The sequence below is a fragment of the Physeter macrocephalus genome, chromosome 8 (assembly GCF_002837175.3).
Source record: "Physeter macrocephalus isolate SW-GA chromosome 8, ASM283717v5, whole genome shotgun sequence".
In the NCBI taxonomy this organism is placed as follows: domain Eukaryota; kingdom Metazoa; phylum Chordata; class Mammalia; order Artiodactyla; family Physeteridae; genus Physeter; species Physeter macrocephalus.
This window is the reverse complement of record NC_041221.1, coordinates 131,940,640-131,964,809: the sequence shown is the minus strand read 5'-3', so window position 1 is coordinate 131,964,809 and position 24,170 is coordinate 131,940,640. Positions and strand designations below refer to the sequence as shown.

Here is a 24,170-nt window from a genome sequence, read left to right as displayed (position 1 = left end):
GTGCTGTTACTCATTCCTGCTAACTATAAAATTAGCAGATTGAACTGTTTCTTTTTTCTCTTACAACATTTGCATTTTGGGGGAGGTGCAGGACAGGGAAGGCAGGGGAAAGTGCCTGTGCATCCCCCTTTAAATGTTAAAAAAAGAAGATGAAGATGCCAAGTCCATCATCTCTTGTTTATGGGCCTCAGGGAGCTGGCTGCCCACAGAGCAGGGGGCCAGCAGGGGCAGAACTGTGGCACCTCTCCAACCCGAGTGTCTCCGGCCACCCTGGGTTGAACCTTGCTCCCTGTCACCCCGAGTCTTCTGTCATAGTTTTTGCCCCGTAACTTTCCGAACTTCCCAAACACTGTGAATGCTTTTTCTTTCTTTCTGGACTTGAAGTATAGAGGGTGTGTGTGTGTGTGTGTGTGTGTGTGTGTGTGTGTGTGTGTGTGTGTGTGTGTGTGTGTGTGTGTGTGTGTGTGTGTGTGTGTGTGTGTGTCTCTTTAGCTTCTAGTAGCTATATTTGGAACTCAGTGTTTCTAATAACCATATGCCAATAATCACTCGAACACTCAACTTTTCCCTTGATTACAAAAGCAGGAAGTCTGTTATGGTGGTCTGTTTTTCTTCTACACAATAAAACACATTGTCTGCTTACTGTACCAGTATTTGGCTAACATTAAACCCTGGGGGAAGCTGAAATTGGAACCGTGAGCAGCTAATTTTCAAAACATTTGTTTAATGTAAATTGTGGTGCCAGCTCCCAGAAACAGCAGAGAACCCTGCATCTCCAGGTTTAAGTGGAATGTTCTGAAAATAACCTTTCCAGAGACATGCAGACAAAGCCTTACTGACATGCTAAAGCACTTGTAGTGAAAGGGAGTTGGTATTTTTCAAGTGTCAACACTTGAATTCCAAATCATAATTTTTCCCCCAATTCTATGTAATTGGAAGGTTTTGAAAGTCTCCAGTTGTGACAGCTGAGTCAGCCATAGTGGAAACTGTTAGAAAAGGCAACAGAACCCACCAGGGGCTTGGCATCCGGGGCCCTGGCAGTGCCTTGGGGTTCCTCCTTCTACTTGGGTGGCCTCAGGCAAGTCTGTGCCTCAGTTTACCCCCCACTGTGAAATGATGGGGTCCATTCCAGCCCTACAATTTATTGACTCTAGTGAATGTTTGCATAATGTCTTTGTGTAGGTAATATATGTGAGAGTTTGGATGGTACAGAGAGTGTGCAGTAATAAAATCTCACGCACAGTCCTCCCACTTCTCCCCAGAGCAGTCTCTGGAATGAGTTTTCATGTACCCTTTCAGAAAGTCTAAGCACATAAAAAGCTTACAGATACATAAAGTCTTCCCCATCCTCCTGGCCTTTAGAGAGAGAGAGAGAGAGAGAGAGAGAGAGAGAGTGTGTGTGTGTGTGTGTGTGCGTGCGCGTGCGTGTGCGTGTGTGTCATGTTCCCCACTGTTTTGGCGGTGTGGTGTCTGGTTACTGGTGCCAGCTCACCTGGCTTTATATTCCAGTTCTGCCAGTTGCTGGCTGTGTGACTTGGGGAAGTTACTTCATTTCTCTGGTATCTCAATTTCCTCATCTGTAAAATGGAGGTATAACACAGGGTGGTTGGGAGGCTTAAAAGAGAATTCATGTGAAATGCTTACAGCAGTGTCTGGCACACATGTCAGCCGCTGCTGTTACTCCCTTGGCAGTTCTTACTCATCTTGGCGTGTGGAGCTGCTTTAGTCTCTCATGGTATGACTCCAGTTACTGATACTGTAGGCAGGAGCAATGTACCCAGTTCTCTATGGATTGTTCCTCGTGTCCATTCTGACAAACAGTGCCGCAGTGACCATCACTGTGTGTGGGTCTCTGTGCGTAAGTGCAAGTGTATCTGTAGGAGAAAGTCCTCAAGGTGGACTTACTGAAGCAGAGAGTGTATTTTTTAACTCTGATGGCTGTTACTCCCATATACAGCATATTATCCCATTAAGAAATTTCAAGAGTGGACTTATTTACACATTTGACACTGAGTTGTTGAAAGAAGATGCATCCATTCGATCCATATTTATCACATCTACATGTGCTTGTTCCCCTTCTTGGTAGTGAGGGTACAGCACCTTGGTGCTCAGGTAGCTCTGGTCTGGTGAGGGAGGTAGAGTCACTGCACAAGGCGGGGGCAAGTGGTGCTCCGACCACAATAAAGTGGAGTGATGGCAGTGTTGTCTTATATAGCTGCTCAGGGGAGGCTTCTCTGGTAAGGTAACACTCAAGGCATTTAAGTGATTGAGAGGAGAGAGCTCCTGGCACAGGGGGGAGTATGCCTGGCTCTTCCCAGAGAGAATGGGACAGGCCTTCACGTGGGGTCCCCAACATTTCAGAGAAGCCTGGGGACTCTTCTCAAGATAAGGTTTTATTTATTTTTTTAATTTTACTTTTTTAAGAGGGACTTGGCTGGTCCCAAATGATTTTTTGTTTTGTTTTGTTTAAATTTTATATATCTTTTTGGCTGTGTTGGGTCTTTGTTGCTGCACGTGGGCTTTCTCTAGTTGTTGCGAGCGGGGGCTACTCTTTGTTGCGGTGTGCGGGCTTCTCATTGCGGTGGCTTCTCTTGTTGCGGAGCACGGGCTCTAGGACACTTGGGCTTCGGTAGTTGTGGTGCACGGGCTCAGTAGTTGTGGCTCGCGGGCTCTAGGGCACTTGGGCTTCAGTAATTGTGGCACGTGGGCTCAGTAGTTGTGGCTTGCGGGCTCTAGAGCGCAGGCTCAGTAGTTGTGGCACACGGGCTTAGTTGCTCCGTGGCATGTGGGATCTTCCTGGACCAGGGCTCAAACCCATGTCCCCTGCATTGGCAGGCGGATTCTTACCCACTGCGCCACCAGGCAAGTCCAAAATAAGGTTTTAAAATGCATAAAATACTGAAGATTCAAAGGAAACCATTTATGCCTAAATCTTCAAGGTTAAGACCCCTGTCAGAATGCTCACCAAGATTCATAGGATAATCTTTAAGGTATCTCCAAGAAGACAGTTTTTGCCGAAAGTTTTGTTAAATAGTCATCTCACCTAGGATTTTTCAAACGTAAACCTGCTCTACCACCCCAATTGAACTCCACCCCCATATGTGAATCACTCTTCCTGATCAAGAAGATACACTTGCTCCTCACTGCCTGGCAAAAAGCCCAAGATGATTTTGGAAGAGCGCCTCTTTCTTTTTGAGAAGAGTATTTAAACTGCAAATGAGTGATTAATGCTCTGGTAAGGGATGCCAAAAAAAGGGATTGGTTCTTTTGAGAAGCTGCCATCCTTGCAAAATTTTGCTGACTTTTTAATGAAATTTCCAGAGATTCAAACAGCAGAGCAAATGAGACTAGGCGTAGGTAATCTTGGGTTGATAATTTCACACAAGTCTTTTTGGACACTCAGTTCTACAGATTCTTAAATACGTCTCCCACTGACTCTGACCTTACAGGTTTTCTGCTGCTCAAAACAAAACTGCGTGTATGCACAATACATGGAGTTTCTGGATTTGTACAACAATATGAATTTCTAAAATGTCAATTTTTTTTAACATCTTTATTGGAGTAAAGTTGCTTTACAATGGTGTATTAGTTTCTGCTTTATAACAAAGTGAATCAGCTATACATATACATATATCCCCATATCCCCTCCCTCTTGTGCCTCCCTCCCACCTTCCCTACCCCACCCCTCTAGGTCATCACAGACCACAGAGTTGATCTCCCTGTGCTATGCAGCAGCTTCCCACTAGCCATCCATAAAATGTCAATCATTTTGGAGATGGACAAAGTATTGCTTGCTAGCTTTTGTGCTCCCTGGGCCAGGTTGTGAAAAGAATCTACCATCTACTCTCACCATTTCATATAAGAAAGGGCATTTTAATACCAAGAAGTGAGGAAGGGACATAATCACAGACAACGGACCTTAGGAAAACTTAGGGCACAGTTGTTATGATTGGAATATAGTGACATCTCCCAAGGCAACTGTGTAGACCTGAAGCACCATGTCACGGGCTGCACGCCTTGCAGGGAAGAGGCAGGTGTTTTTTGCCAGGTGGACACACTGTGAGAACTGGGAAGGAGCAGCTGGTCTTGCACAGGGTTTGCCGCTTTCTCTGCCTTGGCCACTCATTTAGTCAGTTTTCCTGCCTTTATCTCACTTTCCTGATGAGGAAGGTAAGTCTTAGGGAAGGTGAGCCATTTACCTAAGGCTCTGCAGCTAGTAGACCAGGGCTCAAATGCAGGACTTCAGAGTTCAGATATAGTGTTACTTGTGTGTCCTATGACTATGGACCACGTCCCTAGGTAGAATCCCCTCTGGTCTGATGGTAGAGGGCTGCAAAGCTGCCCACTGCAGAGTGAGTGGGGCAACAGCTTAAAAAATTTTTTTTAAATACCACATTCTGGCCTCTCATTAAATTTGTTTGTGCATTCATGATATATATTCTGTTTATAATTTCCACCTCTTACCCTCTACAGCGTTCTTTTTCTCGGTGTATTGAATTATAATTGACATAAAGCACTGTATACATTTAAGGTGTACAGCATGATTTGGCTTGCATGTATCATGAAATGATGACCACAATAAGGGTAGTTAATATCCATCATCTCATATGCAGATAAAAATGTTGTTTTCCTTGTGATGAAAACTCTTAGGACCTACTCTCAACAACTTTCCTACGTATCATACAGCAGTGTTAACTGTAGTCATCGTGTTGTACATTTCCAGTACTTATTTATCTGATAACTGCAAGTTTGTACCTTTTGACCACTTTCCTCCAATCATCCCTCCTCCCCCAACCCTCTGCCTCTGGTAACCACAAATCTGATCCTTTTTCCTATGAGTTTGGTTTTTTTTGTTATTGTTTTTTTAAGATTCCACATATAAGAGGGATTATGTGGTATATGGTATTTTAATTTCTCTATCTGACTTATTTCACTTAGCATAGTGCTCTCAAGGTCCATCCATTTTGTCGCAAATGGCAGAATTTCCTTCACTTTTATGGCTGATGAATGTTCCATTTTGTTTTATATAGGGGTGTGTGTGTGTATCATATTTTCTTTATCCGTTCATCCATTGATGGGCACTTAGGTTTTTTTTCCATATTTCCATATCTTGGCTATTGTAAATAGTGCTGCAATGAACATTGGGGTACATGTATCTTTTCAAAGGATGGTTTTCTCAGAATATATGCCCAGGAGTGGGATTGCTGGATCATATGATAACTCTGTTTTTAGTTTTTTGAGGAACCTCCTTATTGTTCTCCATAGTGGCTGTACCAATTTACATTCCCACCAACAGTGTAGGAGGGTTCCCTTTTCTTCACACCCTCTCCAGCATTTATTGTTTGTAGACTTTTTGATGATGGCCGTTCTGACTGGTTTAAGGGGATACCTCATTGTAGTTTCAACTTGAATTTCTCTAATCATTAGAGAATCTTTCCATGTGCCTTTTGGCCATCTGTATGTCTTCTTTGGAGAAATGTCTGTTTAGATCTTCTGCCCATTTTTTGATTGGGTTGCGTGTATTTTTTTGCTGTTGGGCTGCATGAGCTGTTTGTGTATTTTGGAGATTAATCCCTTGTCTGTTGCATTGTTTGCAAATATTTTCTCACATTCTCTGTGTTGTCTTTTCGTTTTGTTTATGGTTTCCTTTGCTGTGCAGAAGTAAGTTTAATTAGGTCCCATTTGTTTGTTTTTGTTTTCATTACTCTAGGAGGTGGATCAAAAAAGATATTGCTGCGATTTATGTCAAAGAGTGTTCTGCCTATGTTTTCCTCTAAGAGTTTTATACTGTCGGCTTTACATTTAGGTCTTTGATCCATTTTGAGTTTATTTTTGTGTTTGCTGTTAGAGAATGTTCTAATTTCATTCTCTTACCTGTAGCTGTCCAGTTTTCCCAGCACCAGTTATTGAAGAGATTGTCTTTTCTCCATTGTATATTCTTGCCTCCTTTGTTGTAGATTACTTGACCAGAGGTGCATGGGTTTATTTCTGGGCTTTCTGTCCTTTTCCATTGATCTCTTTTTGTTTTTGTGCCAGTACCATACTGTTTTGATGACTGTAGCTTTGTAGTATAGTCTGAAGTAAGAGAGCCTGATTTCCTCCAGCTCCGTTTTCCTTTCTCAAGATTGCTTTGGCTATTTGGGGTCTTCAGTATTTCCATACAAATTTTAAGATTTTTTTGTTCTAGATCTGCAAAAAAATGCCATTGGTAATTTGATAGGGATTGCACTTAATCTGTAGATTGCCTTGGGTAGTACAGTCATTTTGATTCTTCCAGTCCAAGAACATGTTATATCTTTCCATCTGTTTGTGTTGTCTTCGATTCTTTTCATCAGTGTCTTATAGTTTTCAGAGTACAGGTCTTTTGCATCCTTGAATAGGTTTATTCCTAGGTATTTTATTCGTTTTGATGAGATAATAAGTGGGATTGTTTATTTTCTCTTTATGATCTTTTGTTGTTAGTGTATAGGAATGCAACAGATTTCTGTGTATTAATTTTGTATCCTGCAACTTGACCGAATTCATTGATGAGCTCTAGTAGTTTTCTGGTAGCATCTTTAGGATTTTCTATGTATAGTATCATGTCATCTGCAAACAGTGACAGTTTTACTTCTTCTTTTCCAATTTGGATTCCTTTTATTTCTTTTTCTTCTCTGATTGCCGTGGCTAGGACTTCCAAAACTATGTTGAAGAAAAGTGGCGAGAGTGGACATCCTTTTCTTATTCCTGATTTAGAAAAAAATGTTTTCAGCTTTTCACCACTGACTCTGATGTTCGCTGTGGGTTTGACATATCGATGTATGGCCTTTATTATGTTGAGGTATGTTCTCTCTATGCTCACTTTCTGGAGAGTTTTTATCATAAAGTGGTGTTGAATTTTGTGAAAAGCTTTCTCTGCATCTATCGAGATGATCATACGGTTTTTATTCTTCAGTTTGTTAATGTGGTGTATCACACTGATTGATATACAGATATTGAAAAATCCTTTCATCTCTGGGATAAATCCCACTTGATCGTGGTGTAAAGTCCTTTTAATGTACTGTTGGATTCAGTTTGCTTGTATTTTGTTGAGGATTTTTGTCTGTATTCATCAGTGATATTGCCCTGTAATTTTCTTTTTTTGTGGTATCTTTGTCTGCTTTTAGTATCAGGGTGATGGTGGCCTCATAGAATGAGTTTGGGAGTGTTCCTTCCTCTGTAATTTTTTTTTTTTTTTTTTTTTGTGGTATGCGGCCCTCCCCCTGCCGCGGCCTCTCCCGTTGCGGAGCACAGGCTCCGGACGCGCAGGCCCAGGGGCCATGGCTTACGGGCCCAGCCGCTCCGCGGCACACGGGATCCTCCCAGACCGGGGCGTGGACCCGGTTCCCCTGCATCGGCAGGCGGATGCGCAACCACTGCGCCACCAGGGAAGCCCTGTAATTTTTTGGAAGAGTTTGAGAAGGATAGGTGTTAGCGCTTCTCTGAATGTTTGATAGAATTCGCCAGTGAAGCCATCTGGTCCTGGACTTTTGTTTGTTGGGAGTTCTTTTGGTTTGTTTTGTTTTGTTTGTTTTTTTTGTTTTTGGCTGCACTGCAGCTTGCGGGATCTTAGTTCCTCAACCAGGGATTGAACCTGGGCCCTCCCAGTGAAAGCACTGATCCTAACCACTGGACCACCAGGGAATTCCCTGTTGGGTGTTTTAAAATCACAGTTTCAATTTCAGTGGTTGTGATTGGTCTGTTCATATTTTCTATTTCTTCCTGGTTCAGTTTTGGAAGATTGTACCTTTCTAAGAATTTGTCCATTTCTTCCAGGTTGTCCATTTTTTTGGCATATAGTTGCTTGTAGTAGTCACTTATGATCCTTTGTATTTCTGTGGTGTTAATAGTAACTTCTCTTTTTTCATTTCTAATTTTATTGATTTGAGCTCTCTCCCTATTTTTCTTGATGAGTCTGGCTAAAGGTTTATCAATTTTGTTTATCTTTTCAAAGAACCAGCTTTTAGTTTCATTGATCTTTTCTATTGTTTTCTTTGTCTCTATTTCATTTTTTTCTGCTCTGACCTTTGTGATTTCTTTCCTTACACTAACGTTGGGTTTTGTTTGTTCTTCTCTCTTTCTGGTTGCTTTAGGCATAAGGTTAATTTGTTTGAGATTTTTCTTGTTTCCTGAGGTAAGATTGTATTGCTATGAACTTACCTCTTAGAACTGCTTTTCCTGCATCCCATAGGTTTTGGATTGTCATGATTTCATTTTCATTTGTTTCTAGCTATTTTTTGGTTTCCTCTTTGATATCTTCAGTGATCAACTAAACAACCAAAGGGTTGTTTAGTAGCATATTGTTTAGCCGCCACGTGTTTGTGTTTTTTACAGTTTTTTTTCCCTTGTAGTTGATTTCTAATCTCATAGCGTTGTGGTCAGAAAAGAGGCTTGATATGATTTCAGTTTTCTTAAATTTACCAAGGCTTGATTTGTGGCCCAAGATGTGATCTATCCTGGAGAATGTTCCATGTGCACTTGAGAAGAAAGTGAATTCTGGTGCTTTTGGATGGAATGCTCTATATATATCAGTTAAGTCCATCTGGTTTAATGTGTCATTTGAGGCCTGTGTTTCCTTATTGATTTTCTGTCTGGATGATCTGTTCAAAGATGTAAGTCAGGTGTTAAAATCCCCCCATATTATTGTGTTACTGTCGATTTCTCCTTTTATGGCTGTTAGTGTTTGCCTTATATATTGAGGTGCTCCTATATTTTGTGCATATATATTTACAATTGTTATATCTTTTTGAATTGATTCCTTGATTATTATGTAGTATCCTTCTTTGTCTCTTTGTAACATTCTTGTAAAATCTATTTTGGGGACTTCCCTGGTTGTCCAGTGGTTAAGACTCCACACTTCTGATGCAGGGTGGCACAGGGTTCGATCCCTGATCGGGGAACTGAGATCCCACATGCTGTGCGGCGTGGCCAAAAAAAAAAAATTAAAGTCTAATTTGTCTGATATGAGTATTGCTACTCCAGCTTTCTTTAGATTCCGTTTGCATGGAATACCTTTTTCCATTCCCTCACTTTCAGTCTGTGTCCCTAGATCTGAAGTGGGTCTCTTGTAGCCAGCATATATACAGGTCTTGTTTTTGTATCCATTTAGCCAGTCTGTGTCTTTTGTTTGGAGTATTTAATCCATTTACATTTAAGGCAATTATCGACATGTATGTTCTTCTTGCCATTTTGTTAATTGTCTCGGGATTGTTTTTGTAGGTTTTTTCTTCCTTTCCTCTTTTGTTCTCTTCTCGTGTGATTTGGTGACTATCTTTAGTGTTGTGTTTGGATTGCTTTCCCTTGTGTGTGTATGTATCTACTGTAGATTCTTGGTTTGTGGTTCCCATGAGGTTTTGATATAGCAGTCTGTATATGTGGAGGATTGTTTTAAGTTGCTGGTCTCTCAGTTTCAAATGCATTTCCTGTATCCTGCATTTGTACTCTCTTCTTGTGTGTGGATGATTTCTTACCTTTACTGTGTGTTTGCCTTTACTGGTGAGCTTTCCCATTCAGAATTTTCTTGATTCTAGTTTGGGCTTTTATCTTCTGTCTAGAGAAGTTCCTTTAGCATTCGTTGTAAAGCTGGTATGGTGCTGCTGAATTCTCTTAGGTCTTGCTTATCTGTAAAGCTTTTGATTTCTCCGTCGAGTTTGAACAAGAGCCTTGCTGGGTACAGTATTCTTGGTTTTATACTTTTCCTTTTCATCACTTTAAATATATTGTGCCACTTCCTTCTGGCTTGCAAAGTTTCTGCTGAAAAATCAGCTGATAACCTTATGGGGATTCCCTTGTATGTTATTTGTTGCTTTTCCCTTGTTGCTTTTAATATTTTTTCTTTGTCTTTAATTTTTGTCACTTTGACTAATATGTGTCTCAGCATGTTCCTTCTTGGATTTATCCTGTATGGGACTCTGCACTTCCTGGACTTGAGTGAGTGTTTCCTTTGTCATGTTAGGGAAGTTTTTGGCTATAATCTCTTCAGATATTTTCTCAGGCCATTTCTCTCTCTTCTCCTTTTGGTACCCCTCTGATGCAAATGTTGGTGCATTTAATGTTGTCCCAGAGGTCTCTTAAACTGTTCTCATTTCTTTACATTATTTTTTCTTCTGCGGCAGTGCTTTCCACCATTCTGTCTTCCAGCTCACTTATTTCTTCTGCTTCAGTTACTCTGCTACTGATTCTTACTAGTGTATTTTTCATTCCAGTTATTGAATTGTTCATCTTTCTTTATATCTTCTAGCTCTGTTAAATGTCTCTCGTATCGTCTTGATGTGTGCCTCCATTCTTTTTCTGAGATCTTGGCTTATCTTTACTATCATTTTTCTAAATTCTTTTCAGGTAGATTGCCTATCTCCACTTCACTTAGTTCTTGTGGGTTTTTATCTTGTTCCTTTGTCTGGAACATATTTTTCTGCCGTCTCATTTTGTCTAACTTTCTGTTTTCGTGGTCTCCTTCTGCTGGCTGCAGGACTGTAGCTCCTCTTGTTTCTGGTGTCTGCCCTCTGGTGGGTGAGGTTGATTCTGGACTTGTGCAGGCTTCCTGGTGTGAGGGACTGGTGCCTGCCCTGTGGTGGGTGGAGCTGGGTTGAGTTTCTCTGCTGGGCAGGGCTGTGTCAATGGGTGTGTTTAGAGGTGGCTGTGAGCTCAGCACAGCTTTAGGCAGCCTGTCTGCTGATGGTGGGGCTGTGTTCCTATCCTACTGGTTGTTTGGCCTGAGGTGTACTAGCACTAGAGCCTGTAGGCTGTTGGGTAGGGCCAGGTCTTGATGCCAAAATGGTGACCTCTGGGAGAGCGCACACCAATCAGTATTCTCTGGGACCTCTGGCGCCAGTGTCCTTGCCCCTCCAGTCACAGCCGACCCTCGCCTCCTTAGGAGACTCTCCAAGACTCGTAGGTAGGTCCAACTGAGGCTCATGTGGAGTTACTGCTGTGCTGGGTTCCAGTGTATGTGAGACCTTGTGTGCATCCTCTAAGAGCGGAGTCTCTGTTTCCCCCAGTTATGTAGAACCCCTCCACTTAAGCTCCATTGGCCTTCAAAGCCAAATGCTCTGATGGTTCCTCCTCCCAATCGCAGACCACCAGACTTGGGAGCCTGACGTGGGGCTCAGAACTCTCACTCCTGTGGGAGAACATCTGTGACATAATTATTTTCCAGTTTGTGGGTAAGCCCACCCGCTGGGTATGGGATATGATAATGTCATGAAAGCGCCCCTCCTACCGCCTCATGGTGGCTTCTTTGTCTTTGAAAATATCTTTTTTGTGTCTGTGTGTGGTACGCGGGCCTCTCACTGTTGTGGCCTCTCCCGTTGCGGAGCACAGGCTCCGGACGCACAGGCTCAGCGGCCATGGCTTATGGGCCCAGCTGCTCCGCGGCATGTGGGATCTTCCCGGACCAGGGCACGAACCCATGTCCTCTGCATCGGCAGACGGATTCTCAACCACTGCGCCACCAGGGAAGCCCGAAAATATCTTTTTTGGTAGGCTCTAGTTTTTTTTGTCGATGGTTGTTCAGCAGTTACTTGTGATTTTGGTGTTTTTGTGAAAGGAGGTGCGCTCAAGTCCTTCTCTTCTGCTGTCTTGGCTGGGGATCTCTTGCCATTGGAATTTTGTTAGGGATTGCATTGGATCTGTAGATTGCTTTGGGTAGTATGGACATTTTAACAGTATTAATTCTTCCAGTCCTCGAGCATAGAATATCTTTCCATTTATTTGTGTGTTTAATTTCTTTCATCAGTGCCTTACGGTTTTCACCTTGCAGGACTTCCACCTCCTTGGTTAAATATAATCCTTGGTATTTTATTCCTTTTAATGCGGTTGTAAATTGTTTTCTTAGTTCCTTTTTATGATAGCTCATTGTTAGTGTATGGAAACACTACAGATATCTGTGTGATGATTTTGTGTCCTGCAACTTTACTGAATTCATTTATTCTAACAATTTTTTTTGGTGGAGTTTTTAGAGTTTTCTGGGTATAATATCATGTCATGTTCAAATAGTGACAGTTTTACTTCTTTCTTTCTGTTTTGGATGCCTTTTCTTTTTCTTGCCTAATTGCTGTGGCTAGAGGAAAAGAGGAAAAATAATTTTTTTAAACCTTCAGACAAGTGAAGATGGAACTACAACTTACCAAAACTTATGACATGCACCAAAAGCAGTTCTAAGGGGCAAATTTATAACAATAAATGCCTACATCAAAATTTTTTTTAAATCTCAAATAAAAAAACATAACCTGAAGGAACTAGGAAAAGAACAAATGAAGCCCAGAGTTGGCAGAAGGAAGGAAATAACAAAGGCCAGAGCAGAAATGAATGAAATAGAGACTAAAAGGACAATAGAAAAGGTAAATGAAACTAATAGATAAACTAAAGATAAGTAATCTTTCCTATTGGTTGTTTAGTAGCATGTTGTTTAATCTTCATATATTTGTGATTTTTCCAGTTTCCTTCTTGTAATTGATTTCTAGTTTCATGCCACTGTGGTTAGAAAAGATACTTGACATGATTTCTTACATTCATTAGCGCTTGTTTTGTGGCCTATCATGTGGTCTATCCTGGAAAATGTTACATGTGTACTTGAGAGGAATGTGTATTCTGTTAATTTGGGTGGAATATGCTGTGTATATTTTTTAAATCCATCTGGTTTAACATGTCGTTTAAGGCCAGTGTTTTCTTATTGATTTTCTGTAAGGAAGATCTCTCCATGGATGAAAGTGGGGTATTAATGTCCCCTGTTATTATTGTGTTGCTGTCTGTTTCTCTTTTAGGTCTGTTAATATTCGCTTTATATATTTATTTGCTCCTGTGTTGGGTGCATAAATATTTACAATTATTATATCCTCTTGTTGGATTGACTCCTTTATGATTATGTAATGACATTCATTGTCATTGCAGTCATTGTTTTAAAGTCTATTTTGTCTGATATAAGTATAGCTACCTCAGCTTTCTTTTGGTTTTTATTTGCATGGAAAATGTTCTTCCATCCCTTTACTTTCAGTCTGTGTATATCCCTACACCTGAAGCATGTCTCATGTAGGCAGCATATAGATGGGTGTTATGTACTTATCCACTCAGCCACTCAGTGTCTTTTGATTGGAGAATTTAGTGCATTTACATTTAAAGTAACTATTGATAGGTATGCATTTATTCCCATTTTTGTTAATTGTTTTTTGGCTGTTTTGTATTGGGTTGGCCAAAAGGTTCACTTGGTTTTTTCCATAAGATGGTTCTAGTAGCACTTAGTTGTCTTTAACTTCATTTGAAAAAATTTTGTTAGATTGTATTGTGACAGCTGTCATATCAGCATGCATTTTATAAAAGACATCAAAATTGGTGAATTTTTGTGTAGCCTTTTTAATACTGAAGATGGAAGAAAAAACAACCTTTTAGGCATATTATGCTTTATTATTTCAAGAAAGGTAAAAATGCAACTGAAACGCAAAAAAAGATTTGTGCAGTGTACGGAGAAGGTGCTGTGACTGATCAAATGTGTCAAAAGTGGTTTGCTTAGTTTCGTGCTGGAGATTTCTCCCTGGACGAGGCTCCACGGTCGGGTAGACCAGTTGAAGTTGATAGCAATCAAATCGAGACATTAATTGAGAAAAATCAACATTATACCATGCTGGAGATACTGGACATACTCAAAATATCCAAATCAAGAGTTGAAAATCATTTGCACTAGCTTGGTTATGTTAATCACTTTGATGTTTGGGTTCTACATAAGGTAGGCAAAAAGAAACCTTCTTGACCATATTTCCCCATGTGATTCTCTACTTAAATGTAATGAAAACGTTCCGTTTTCAAAACAAATTGTGATGGTTGATGAAAAGTGGATACTGTATAATAATGTGGAGCAGAAGAGATCATGGCGCAAGCGAAATGGACCACCACCAACCCACCAAAGGTCAGTCTTCATACAGAGAAGGTGGTGGTGTGTATATGGTGGCATTGGAAGGGAGTCCTCTACTATGAGCTCCTTCTGGAAAACCAGACAATTAATTCCAGCAAGTACTGCTCTCAGTTAGACCAACTGAAAGTATCACTCGATGAAAAACATCCAGAATTAGTCATCAGAAAACTCATAATCTTCCATCAGGATAACTCAAGACCTCATGCTTCTTTGATGACTGGGCAAGAACTGTTACAGCTTGTCTGGGAAGTTCTGATTCATCCACTGTATTCACCAGACATTGCACCTTCAGATTTCCATTTATTTCAGTCTTTACAAAAATCTCTTAATGGAAAAAATTTCAGTTCCCTGGAAGACTGTAAAAGGCACCTGGAACAGTTCTTTGCTCAAAAAAGATAAAATGTTTTGGTAAGATGGAATTATGAAGTTGCCTGAATAATGGCAGAGGGTAGTGGAACAAAAGGTTGAATACGTTGTTCAATAAAGTTCTTGGTGAAAATGAAAAATGTGTCTTTTATTTTTACTTAAAAACCGAAGGCACTTTTTGGCCAATCCAATAGTTCCTCTGTTCCTTTCTTCTTTTCTTGCTCTCTTCCTTTGTGATTTGATGATTTTCTTTAGTGGTACACTTAACATTCCTTTTTCTTTTGTGTATATACTTTAGGCTTTTGCTTTGTGTTTATCATGAGGTTTATATATAATAACTTATATTTATAACAGTCTTTAAAATTGATAACATGTTTGATCCCATTCGAAAGCTCTATATTTTCACTCTTCTCTCCATGTTTTATGTTTTTGACATCACATTTTACACCTCTTTATCTTGTATATAGCCCTTAATTAATTATTGTAGTTACAGTTATTTTTAGTACTTTTCTCTTTTAACCTTTATACTAGCTTTATAAGTGATTAATCTACCACCTTTATACTTACCTTTATCAGTGACAAAGGTACTTGTACTTTCATATGTTTTCCTGTTACTAATTAGTGCCCTTTCTTTTGAGCTTAAAGAAATCCCTTTATTATTTCTTTTAAGGCCAGTTTAGTGGTGATGAACTCCTTTAGCTTTTGTTTGTCTGGAGAACTCTTTCTGTATTCTTCACTTCTGAAGGACAGTTTTGCCATGTAGAGTATTCTTGGTGGGAAGTTTTTTTTACTTTTAGCATTTAGAAAAATCATGCCACTCTCTTGTGGCCTGCAAAATTTTTGCTGAAAAATCTGCTGATAGTCTTTTGTGTGTGTGTGTGTGTGTGTGTGTGTGTGTGTGTGTGTGTGTGTGTAACAGGTTTTCTCTTGCTGTTTTAAAGATTCTCTCCTTGTCTTTAACTTTTGCCACTTTAATGATAATGTGTCTTGGCATGGGTTTGTTTGCGTTCATCTTATTTGGAACTCTCAGCTTCCTGGCAGGATTTTCTTCCTTTTTATGGCTAAATAATATTCCATTGTGTGTGTGTGTGTGTGTGTGTGTGTGTGTGTGTGTGTGTATCACATTTTCTTTATTCATCTGTTGATGGGCCCTAAGTTGTTTCCATGTCTGGGCTATTGTAAATAATGCTGCTATGAACATGGGGGTGCAGATATCTCTTCAATATAGTGTTTTCATTTCCTTTGGATATATTCCCAGAAGTGGAATTGCTGGAGCACATGATAGTTCTATCTTTTATTTTTTGAGGAACCTCTATACTGTTTTTCCATAGTGGCTGAACCAATTTACAATGTGGGGCAACAGCTTTAATGCAGGTAACCATATGCAAATGAATCATTGCTGAAAATTATCAGTATTAATTATCACAGGTTAAGCTTTATAACCTGGCTGCATAGGCAGCTGCTGACTTGTATCAGGGGCACAGGGAGCCTTTCAGGTCCCTTCCTCCCAGTAAAACCAGCTCCAATTCCCAGATGCCTGAAATTCTATCATTTAGGGCTTTCTGACCTCTTAAAATCCAAGTATCCTTGGGCAGAAGCACTAAATATTTATCTACTTAGCAACTGCATTTCATTCCCAAGCATTTACTGAGCACCTCGTGTATGAATGGTGTTCACTGGGTAGAGTAGTGGCTTTAAAACTTTTTTGCTTGCATACTTCCTAAAGCAGTTTTGAAAATCTTCATAGCTCATACATCTAAAATTTGACAGCTAAACTTCTCATAATAAATTTAAATATCTACTACAAAGGGTATAATTTTGATATATAATACATATTGAAATTTAAAAGGAAAACTCTTTCATCATTTAAATGTATCCAAAGAAATCTACTTACTGTGATGATTTGATACACCACAAAATACACAAACAGGCTCTTTTTTTAACAGTTGGAAAATTTATATAATTTTACTCCTTTGAGCCCTTATTTTCCTTTCACTTGCCCCACAAATTTTTATCCTAATGGAACACTTTTTTTTTTGCTTGTAGTATGTTAGTGATTTGTGCAACAAAAATAATGTACATAAATTTAAATTCATTTTGAAAAATTTTCTTGTGATCATAAAAGCACTAAATGTTATGGTTTCCACAGGATTGGATAGTTATCACATTTATTAATAATACACAGTTGATCAAACTGAAATACTTGACACATTTTAATTCTAACTATTAAGGACAAAGTAAAATTTTTTTGGAACTGTATCATGTCATGGGATGCATGGAGATAGTTTTTTCAGTTAACTCAAGTACCCTAAGATGAATGTTGCTCATTGTAAAAATGAGTCATCATCCTATATTTTATTTATAGGTATAAGTGCCTGGGAAATCTTGTTCACAAAAGTAATTAAATGGGACTGGAAAGGATTTTGTTATAGCAACATTGCTCAATCCTCTGAACTCTTTCTGAGTTACATGCCAACAATCACATAGTAATCTGTCATCAATTTGTTTTAATAAATGTTTTATTTTAGAATGGTTTTAGATTTACAGAAGTTACAAAGCCCATATAGAGAGTTCCTGAATATCCCTCACCCAGTTTCCCTGTTGTTAACATCTTCCATAACCCTGGTACATTCATCACAACTAAGAAACCCGCATTGGTACATTACTGTTAACTAAACTCCATCAATTTGTTCTTTAATGGTCTATCAGCTGTTAACTCAATTTGGTATTTCTTCAGTTTTGTTGAAAGCACAGAATTAGAAACATCTGACTTGTGAAAGGATTTGTCATCCCGTCTTTGCTTTTCTTGTTTCCTGGAAAGTATATCAAAAAGGCTTTACTAAGACTTACCATGTAATTGTTGATTATACCTGTCAAATCTGATACACTTGAAGTGTTAGGAAAACCAAAATAGTGATAATTTTACTATATCTTTGCTAATACCATGTTTCTTGTTAAAATGCTTTCTGTCTTACCATTTTTATCAAAACCTTGGAGCATCAAATTTAGCTCATTTAATTAATGGGAAACGTTCCAGGTTAGCCATATAACCTAAATGCCAAAGCAGTCCTTATTGTTAAAGCACTTATTAAAATTAGATCTTATTTTTCAGTGTAAGTAAAAATATTAATATGTTAATGAATTTGAGTATTAAAAGGGAAAATGGATAGGGCACGGGCCTTGCCCTGAGTTTTCTGTCCAGATCCTTCCTTCAGGAAGCCGTGGCCATTTATCATATTTTATATATTTTATAATATTTCTCACCCCATACTTTGTTGATTTGCTCCCACTGAACCATCCTCAGGAGTAATGTCCTTTTTGATAATAATTGGGGGAAGGAAAAAGTACCTAAACAAAAATTGCTATTGTGCCCACTTTTCTCACTCAGCAATATATCTGAATGCAAAAAATCCCCAAATGAGCCAAAATATCCATTTCTAATACAAGCCTTGTTCTTGACAGAAATAAAAGACTGAGAAAGACATGTATCCCTACTTGAAGGGTGGTGCTAATATTCACTCTTGGGAAGTGGGAGAAATGGTTGTGAAGGGAGACCCAGCATGAAACCTTGATTGCAAGCATAGATCACTCTTAGGGCAGATCCACTTCAGGAAGAAGTACATTAGTCAGCAGAGGATCTGGAAAGTAATCATACCTCTCTACACAACATACCTTTGCAAGGCTCTTGGAAACCCCAGAGGACATATACTTCAGTCTGAATGATGCTGGAAAGAGGCCCAAGAGCCTGCCAAGATCCATGCTCACTGCACGGGGGTGGGGCATCTCAGGGGGACAGATAGGCTCACCAACAGCCCCCATATGGATCCTTCTTCAAGGCGGGTCTTAATGAAAGAGGGTGAGAGAGTCTTATCTCCTGGGCTCGGAGGGTTGGAGGGTGATGATCCTTGGTCTGATTTTTGGCTCTTTGAGAACTAAGGATCCAGAGCAGTTTGGTTTTCCCCCTCAGACGTGAATACTGTACAGGCATCTAGAAAGTGAAGACCCTGAATTAAGAGACATTTACTTGGTCTAAAGTTATGCAAGTGGTTCTGTTCTAAATTATCACTGTGAAGTTTTGCCTTTAGGTAGCTCTTTTTTTAAGATTATAAAGGTGATGAAAATACAGTTTAGCACTCTTTACTCTTGGACTTCAAAATAAGCCTGCAGCCCCCACTTTGAAAAATGCTGAGAACTAGTAGTGGTTTAGTTTCCTTTTTTCTCTTGAGTATTATGGGCATTCACATGCCTGTTAGAAAAGCCCAGATTCACGTGGTCTCCATCTGTGCAGGCCTCATACTGACTCTTCTGTTTGTGCAAGAAGAAGCAGGGAGAAGTCAGCAAGGCAGCCAGCGCTGACAGCACGACCGAGGGCACACCCGCCGATGGCTTCACTGTGCTCTCCACCAAGAGCCTCTTCCTCGGCCAGAAGGTAGGCAAACGCGGGCCCCGGTCTGCTCGCGGGCCCTGGGACAGATGGGTGCCTCCACCAGCAGGAAGGCTGACTGAGGACCACTTCTGGCCTCATGGGCTGGAGGAGAGAGTGGGGCCTGGGGCGGCTTTAGGAGAGGACTCAGGAAGGGCTGGACAGGGTGCTGAGGGGAGACTGGCAGGCGGGGAGAGGAGATGGTGGTTAAAAAAAGGGACAGCAGCTCCTGTGGGGGTCGGGACACCCTGGGCTTAGTCTGCGGAAGGAGCTGTGTATATGGGATGACCTGGTCATCTTGTAGTCCTGTCCAGAAAAGCAGCTGGAAGTCAAAACTGGGTCCTGGAAAGGGAAAGATCTAGCAGGCAGCCCAGGTGTTCTGGTGGGCACAGAAGGTGGAACCTTGATCCAGGGGGTGGGATTGTTGCTAGACACACTGTGCCACCTGAGGACTCCTCAAGCCAGTCGTTTGTTTGTTTTAACCGTGGGCAATATGTTTTCAGCCGCCCCAGTGATGCAAATTTGCCAGGACGCCATGGTTTTGTAACAAATGATTCACTTTTGTTGAAAATAAAAATGATGCAAAGGCTTTTAAGACCTGAGGATGAGAGTTCATATTTCTCTGTTAACACCAAAAAAGGGGGTGGAGAGAGAGTGGGAATTACTTTTCTGAATTTTTTTTATCCTACATTAAAAAAAATTAAAGGCATGGATTTGAGCTTCCATGTACATTGCGTTTAGTTTGCATGTGGTGAACAACTTGGTTCTGAAGCTGCATCATTTTTCAAACCTCACTGTCCGTTTTCTTTTGCATCTCAGTGACACAGTCCTGCTGCTCATGTCATTGCAAGTGCTCCTTCTCCCCTCCCTCTTCCTGTCACTAATTGCACTCAGGCTCTCACGGTGCAATTCCTGTGGTGGACTCTGTGTTCCAGCAAATAACCATTACAGTGTACATTTTATAACCATTATCTGTATTTTGTATGCATTTTTCAAAGGAAAAAATAAGCAGCACTATCTGTCATCTTAAGGTCTGGGGCTTTGAAAGTTTTTGTTTAAAATATTTTTTATTTATAAAATTTCAGCTCAGCAGTGAAGGCAACCACCTGGGTTTACTTTCACACCCTTTAACCTGTCCTTTGGGTAATATATTGAAAGTTAATGTGACCTGTCATCCAAATTGCTTTGGTTTGAACTAAAGTGCGAAAAAGCTCTGCGATTTAGGACTAGCTCCAGTGTGCTTCAGATCCCTAATGCTGACAATTAGCCGGGACTTGGAAACCTGTTAAGCAGGTAGAACAGTTCAATGCCTGGGTCCACCCTCTCCCTCACTCCTTCCCGTACCCCACTCTTGCGTGCCCTGACCCTGGCCTCTCCCTTCCCTGTGTTCTTCTTGCTCTCTCCTGCTGGTTACCCCAAAGCCAGCATCAAATCAGAACTCCTCACACCCCCTTGCTGGATTTCCAGAATAGCCGTACTCAGCCATACAAATGTCCATGTACAAATGGAGATGCCCTTCTTGCCCTTCTTGACCTTGGGATCAGGGCCTTGTCTGCTGCATACAAGCCCTGGAAGGGGAAGGGAGGCAACAAAGACTGCAGACACATTGCTAGCTCCTCTGCAACCAAGCAGTGCCATCTCCTCCATTTGGGGTACAGCCTGGTCTCAGGCCTCAGGACCAGGCACCACAGGCAGGAAAGTACCAGAAAGTACAAATCCAGCTAATACTGACTATACTCCACTCACGGTTGGGGAGGGAGAGTCCAAAAAGCTATGGAGAAGCACTGATACTCTATAGTCATTTACAGGCATGTTATCTGATATTTAGGAAGTAGAGGAAAATGGAAGATGGAGGCTTGACAGCGAAACTAATGTGGCTTTTTGATATCTTGACTTTTGGAGGGAGAGCCTGAAGGGACTAGTTGAACTGGAGCCCAGTGTAACATGGTCAGCTGTGAGAGAAGGGGCTGAGTGCAGAGCCAGAAAGAACGCCTGCCTTCTTTCCCGTATCACACAGTCAGGTGTGAGTGGTGAGAACAGAACCCCCAACTACCACAAGGCTGCCCTTTGCTTCCAGCTTAATGACCCAGGACACACACATCCAGGATGAGCTACCCCCAAATCCAGCCCTGCAGGTGCCCTTTAGCAGAGTAAACGGTGTCTCCCCAAAAGTGGTGTCACAGAATAAAGCATCATCTCAAGTCAGCCTGGGCACCCTGTTAGAAGCTAGTGTCCTAGCAACCCTTTCTGGAACCCTGTGCCTGCAGCATGAGAGGGAGTGGAGTAAGTGTTCATAGTTGAGAGCGTTATTTTGAAGCAGGACTTTCTGGCCCTTTATAAATAGTTTTTACTGTCGAGTGAAAGTCATGGCATTTAGTGCAAAAGGGGCCAGAGTGGTCAAACTGACACATAGGAATTTTTACACAAAGCACATTCTAAAATGTCATTATTACAGACATTAATTTTGACTTGGATTTTAGGAAGTGTTTCAGAAAGGGTACTTTACCATGGTGACTGTATGGTGCCCTGTGTTCTATGAGTCTTACTTTCCACCTGTGACAGTGAAACCAATGCTGGAATGGTGCAAAGCAAGCTGAGGTCAGAAAGGTGATACTGTGCTCACTACAGCCCTAAAAGGCACAGTTGCTAAGCTACTTGCAGGAGAAGCTGGCCCAGGGCTTAGGAGCCTGGGATCTAATTGTTGTTGATGATAATGTATTTCACATACTGATGTCTCAGGAGTAACCACCCTCATTGCTCTCTGATTTTACCCAGTATTCACACACATTGTTGAATTGTTTTCAAAAGGGAAACAGTGCTGTGAATCTGAATCGACTAAATGTGTTTGCTTTGTGGTTCAGGGGAGATTCTCAGCTTCTTCTCAGAGATTTAAAAAGCTTAATGTCCAAAAAAAAGTACTTCCAATGTGTATTTCTATAAATCTGTGTCAGTGGTAGTAAGTGAGGTAGGCTTCCTTGGAAGAGTCTGTATTATTAGAAGCAGTTGGGAAAGCAGTGTCAGGAGGGCATGCGTGTGTGCCTCCCCAACTATCAGGATTGCAGCCACAGCCCTGTGGGCCACTAGAGGCAGGGGTAGGTACCGTGGGTTTTCTTCCTCAGATCCAGACACCCTAGTCCTGGGGGCTGGGGAACAGTAAAGAGAGAGGGAGCTCTTGAAGCAGGAATGAGGAGGAAAGGCCCACCACCCTCTTCCACCCTATGGCTGAGACTGGCTTCTGAGACAGTTTAGGACGCTGATGAAGCCATGCTTCTGGGCCTCCAGCAGTGCGCACAGGGGTCCTTGTCTTTGTGTGGCACATTCTAGCCCGAAACCCACCAGATGCCACCTCCAGGCCTGAGGCCTCTGGGGGAATTCAGGCCGGGGATGCGTGCAGGCTGGCAGCGTAGCACAGAGGAAGGAGTCCCTCCACCCCAGAGGCCAGGGCAGGAATGGGCCCGGGAGCAGGCCACAGGGAACACATGGTGATCCATGAGGAAGTGGAAACAGTTCTGTGGAAGACCTCACCTCTCCATCCTCCTTAGTTAAAGTGGACCCTGGGGACAGGAAAAGCGTTGCACTTCATGTGGTGGGCACAGGGAAAGAAGTCTTCCTTGTCCATTTTGAGGGAATGAGATAGGAACAGGCTAGTCTGGACAGTGACAGGCTAGACTTAACAAGTCACTCAGATAATCTTTAATAATCATGTTTATTTCCTAAAATTGAATTTCTGATCACATAGGTTAAAAAAAAAAAAAAAAAGGATTGTACTATTTCCTGTAGCCAAGGAGGTCATGTCAAGGCAGCCCAGATGTCCATCCAGTAGCCCCAAGCCACCGGCTCCTTCCTTATCATGGGCAGGCTGCCTCCCGACCTGCTCTCAGTGGTGGGTGCCGTCCTCCCTTCCAAGATAGTCAGGTTAGCTTTGAGCCACCTCAGGTCCCAGCCAGGCCAAGGGCCCGGTTCCTGAGCTCTGGCCTTCCCGTTAGCCCTGCTTTCAGGGAAGCGGTTTGTTCACTTCATCTTAAAGTTGTGTCTGGATGTTTGACATTCAGTTCCAGCTGTTTGTGGGCCTACAGAAACCCGAGCGCTGTCTTAGGCATTGGATGGCCCTTGGGCAGGAGGCAGCCTGCACTCTGCCTTCAAGGAGCTTGTAGCCTAATGAGTTCACATCAGGAGTAGACAACAAGGGTTAACTGGGCATAACCCCTCGAGGGGAGACTGGGTACTGTAGACATCAGAGGCTGGCTCCAGCAGAGCCCACTGACATGAGCATCATCAGGTCGCCGTGGTGGAAGAGATCTTGAAGGACACTTAGCTCAGTCCCCTTCCCCCAACCCTGCAGCCAAGTGGGACCCCCTTTCTGCTCTATAACTGGCACTCTCTCCAGTGGCCAGCAATCTTCACAGATACTTTAAATTCACCATTCTGTGGTTTAAAACTTAGTTTTCCATCTTTCCCAAGGTTAAGACAAGGAAGTAGTCACCTTATTCACATTCTGAAATCATTAATGACCCTCCTCCCTCCCAGAAAATCAGACTAAACTTGGGAATTTTCACAGTTTCCCAGAAATCTGATTTCCCAGCCCACAAATACCCCTGCTCTGCCATGTGCTTCAGACAGCTGTGGGCCCCTTTGGCTAAGAGGCCCAGGTGAATTTGAACCTGGGTGGGCTTAGGGGGGCCTGGGACCTCCTAGGACTGGGCATCTATCCTGGGCCTGCCAGGCCTGTTGGCGTGTGTCCTCTGCACAGTGAGATCCTTTTCAGGCATGTGTATACGTGGCCTCTGCTCATCCTTCTCCTGTCCAGGGGAGCTTCTGTTCTTGTTTCATGACCAGATGATCAGATCACTGTTGGCTTCTGCCCCCTGGTCCAGCCTGCCCAAGCCAAGATGATTGCCCATCTGTCTTTCCAAAGTGCCTGAAGCAATTTGTCCTCTCCCCTCCCCATTCCTCTGCCAAACACACAAACACAGACTGCCCCCATCCCCCAAGCACATGCTTTATAGTCCTCTATAATTGTACATTTTTAATAGCAGTCCTGTTTTGTGGCTCAGCCCCTCACCCTGAGGACTTCTGCTGAGCCTGGTACCCAGCAGAGCATGATGTGGGTGAGAGTGAAACTGCACTTGGTTAGCTGGGGCTTCTCCATGCTGGTGGCAGTGGCTCCCTGACGTGCAGGATTCAGTGCTTCCCAGAGCGGGGCTGCTTCTGCTCAGAGGGAGGTGATGAGCCCCGAGTCAACTGGGAATTCTGTTGCAGCCACTCCCTCGCTTCAGCAAGGCCACAAAGCCCCGCACTTTCCCCCAGAAAGCCCTAAAGAGCAGGAGGAGTGCTCTCCAGGCAGAGGCAGAGACAGTCTACCAGGGTCTCCCCGGCTAGTTAAATCAGAGCCCATGGCAGTAGCTGATTTTCCGGAGAGACATTTCTGAATACAAATCCAGAAGTGTCTATACAGTTAGA

The 24,170-nt window shown here is 42.0% G+C and overlaps 1 protein-coding gene across 4 annotated transcripts in view; it reads left to right on the top strand.

Annotated features, from left to right (window-relative positions):
* MACROH2A1 (macroH2A.1 histone) overlaps positions 1-24,170 on the top strand; it is an 80,143-nt gene that overhangs the window by 34,215 nt on the left and 21,758 nt on the right. For 2 of the 4 annotated variants that reach the window (XM_024125231.2, XM_024125247.2), the window contains exon 5: positions 18,609-18,716. In XM_024125231.2, the coding sequence (XP_023980999.1) occupies positions 18,609-18,716 (108 nt within the window). Of the gene's footprint in view, positions 1-18,605; positions 18,717-24,170 lie in introns of all 4 variants that reach the window. The other 2 variants (XM_024125241.1, XM_024125225.3) reach the window with 1 other exon arrangement.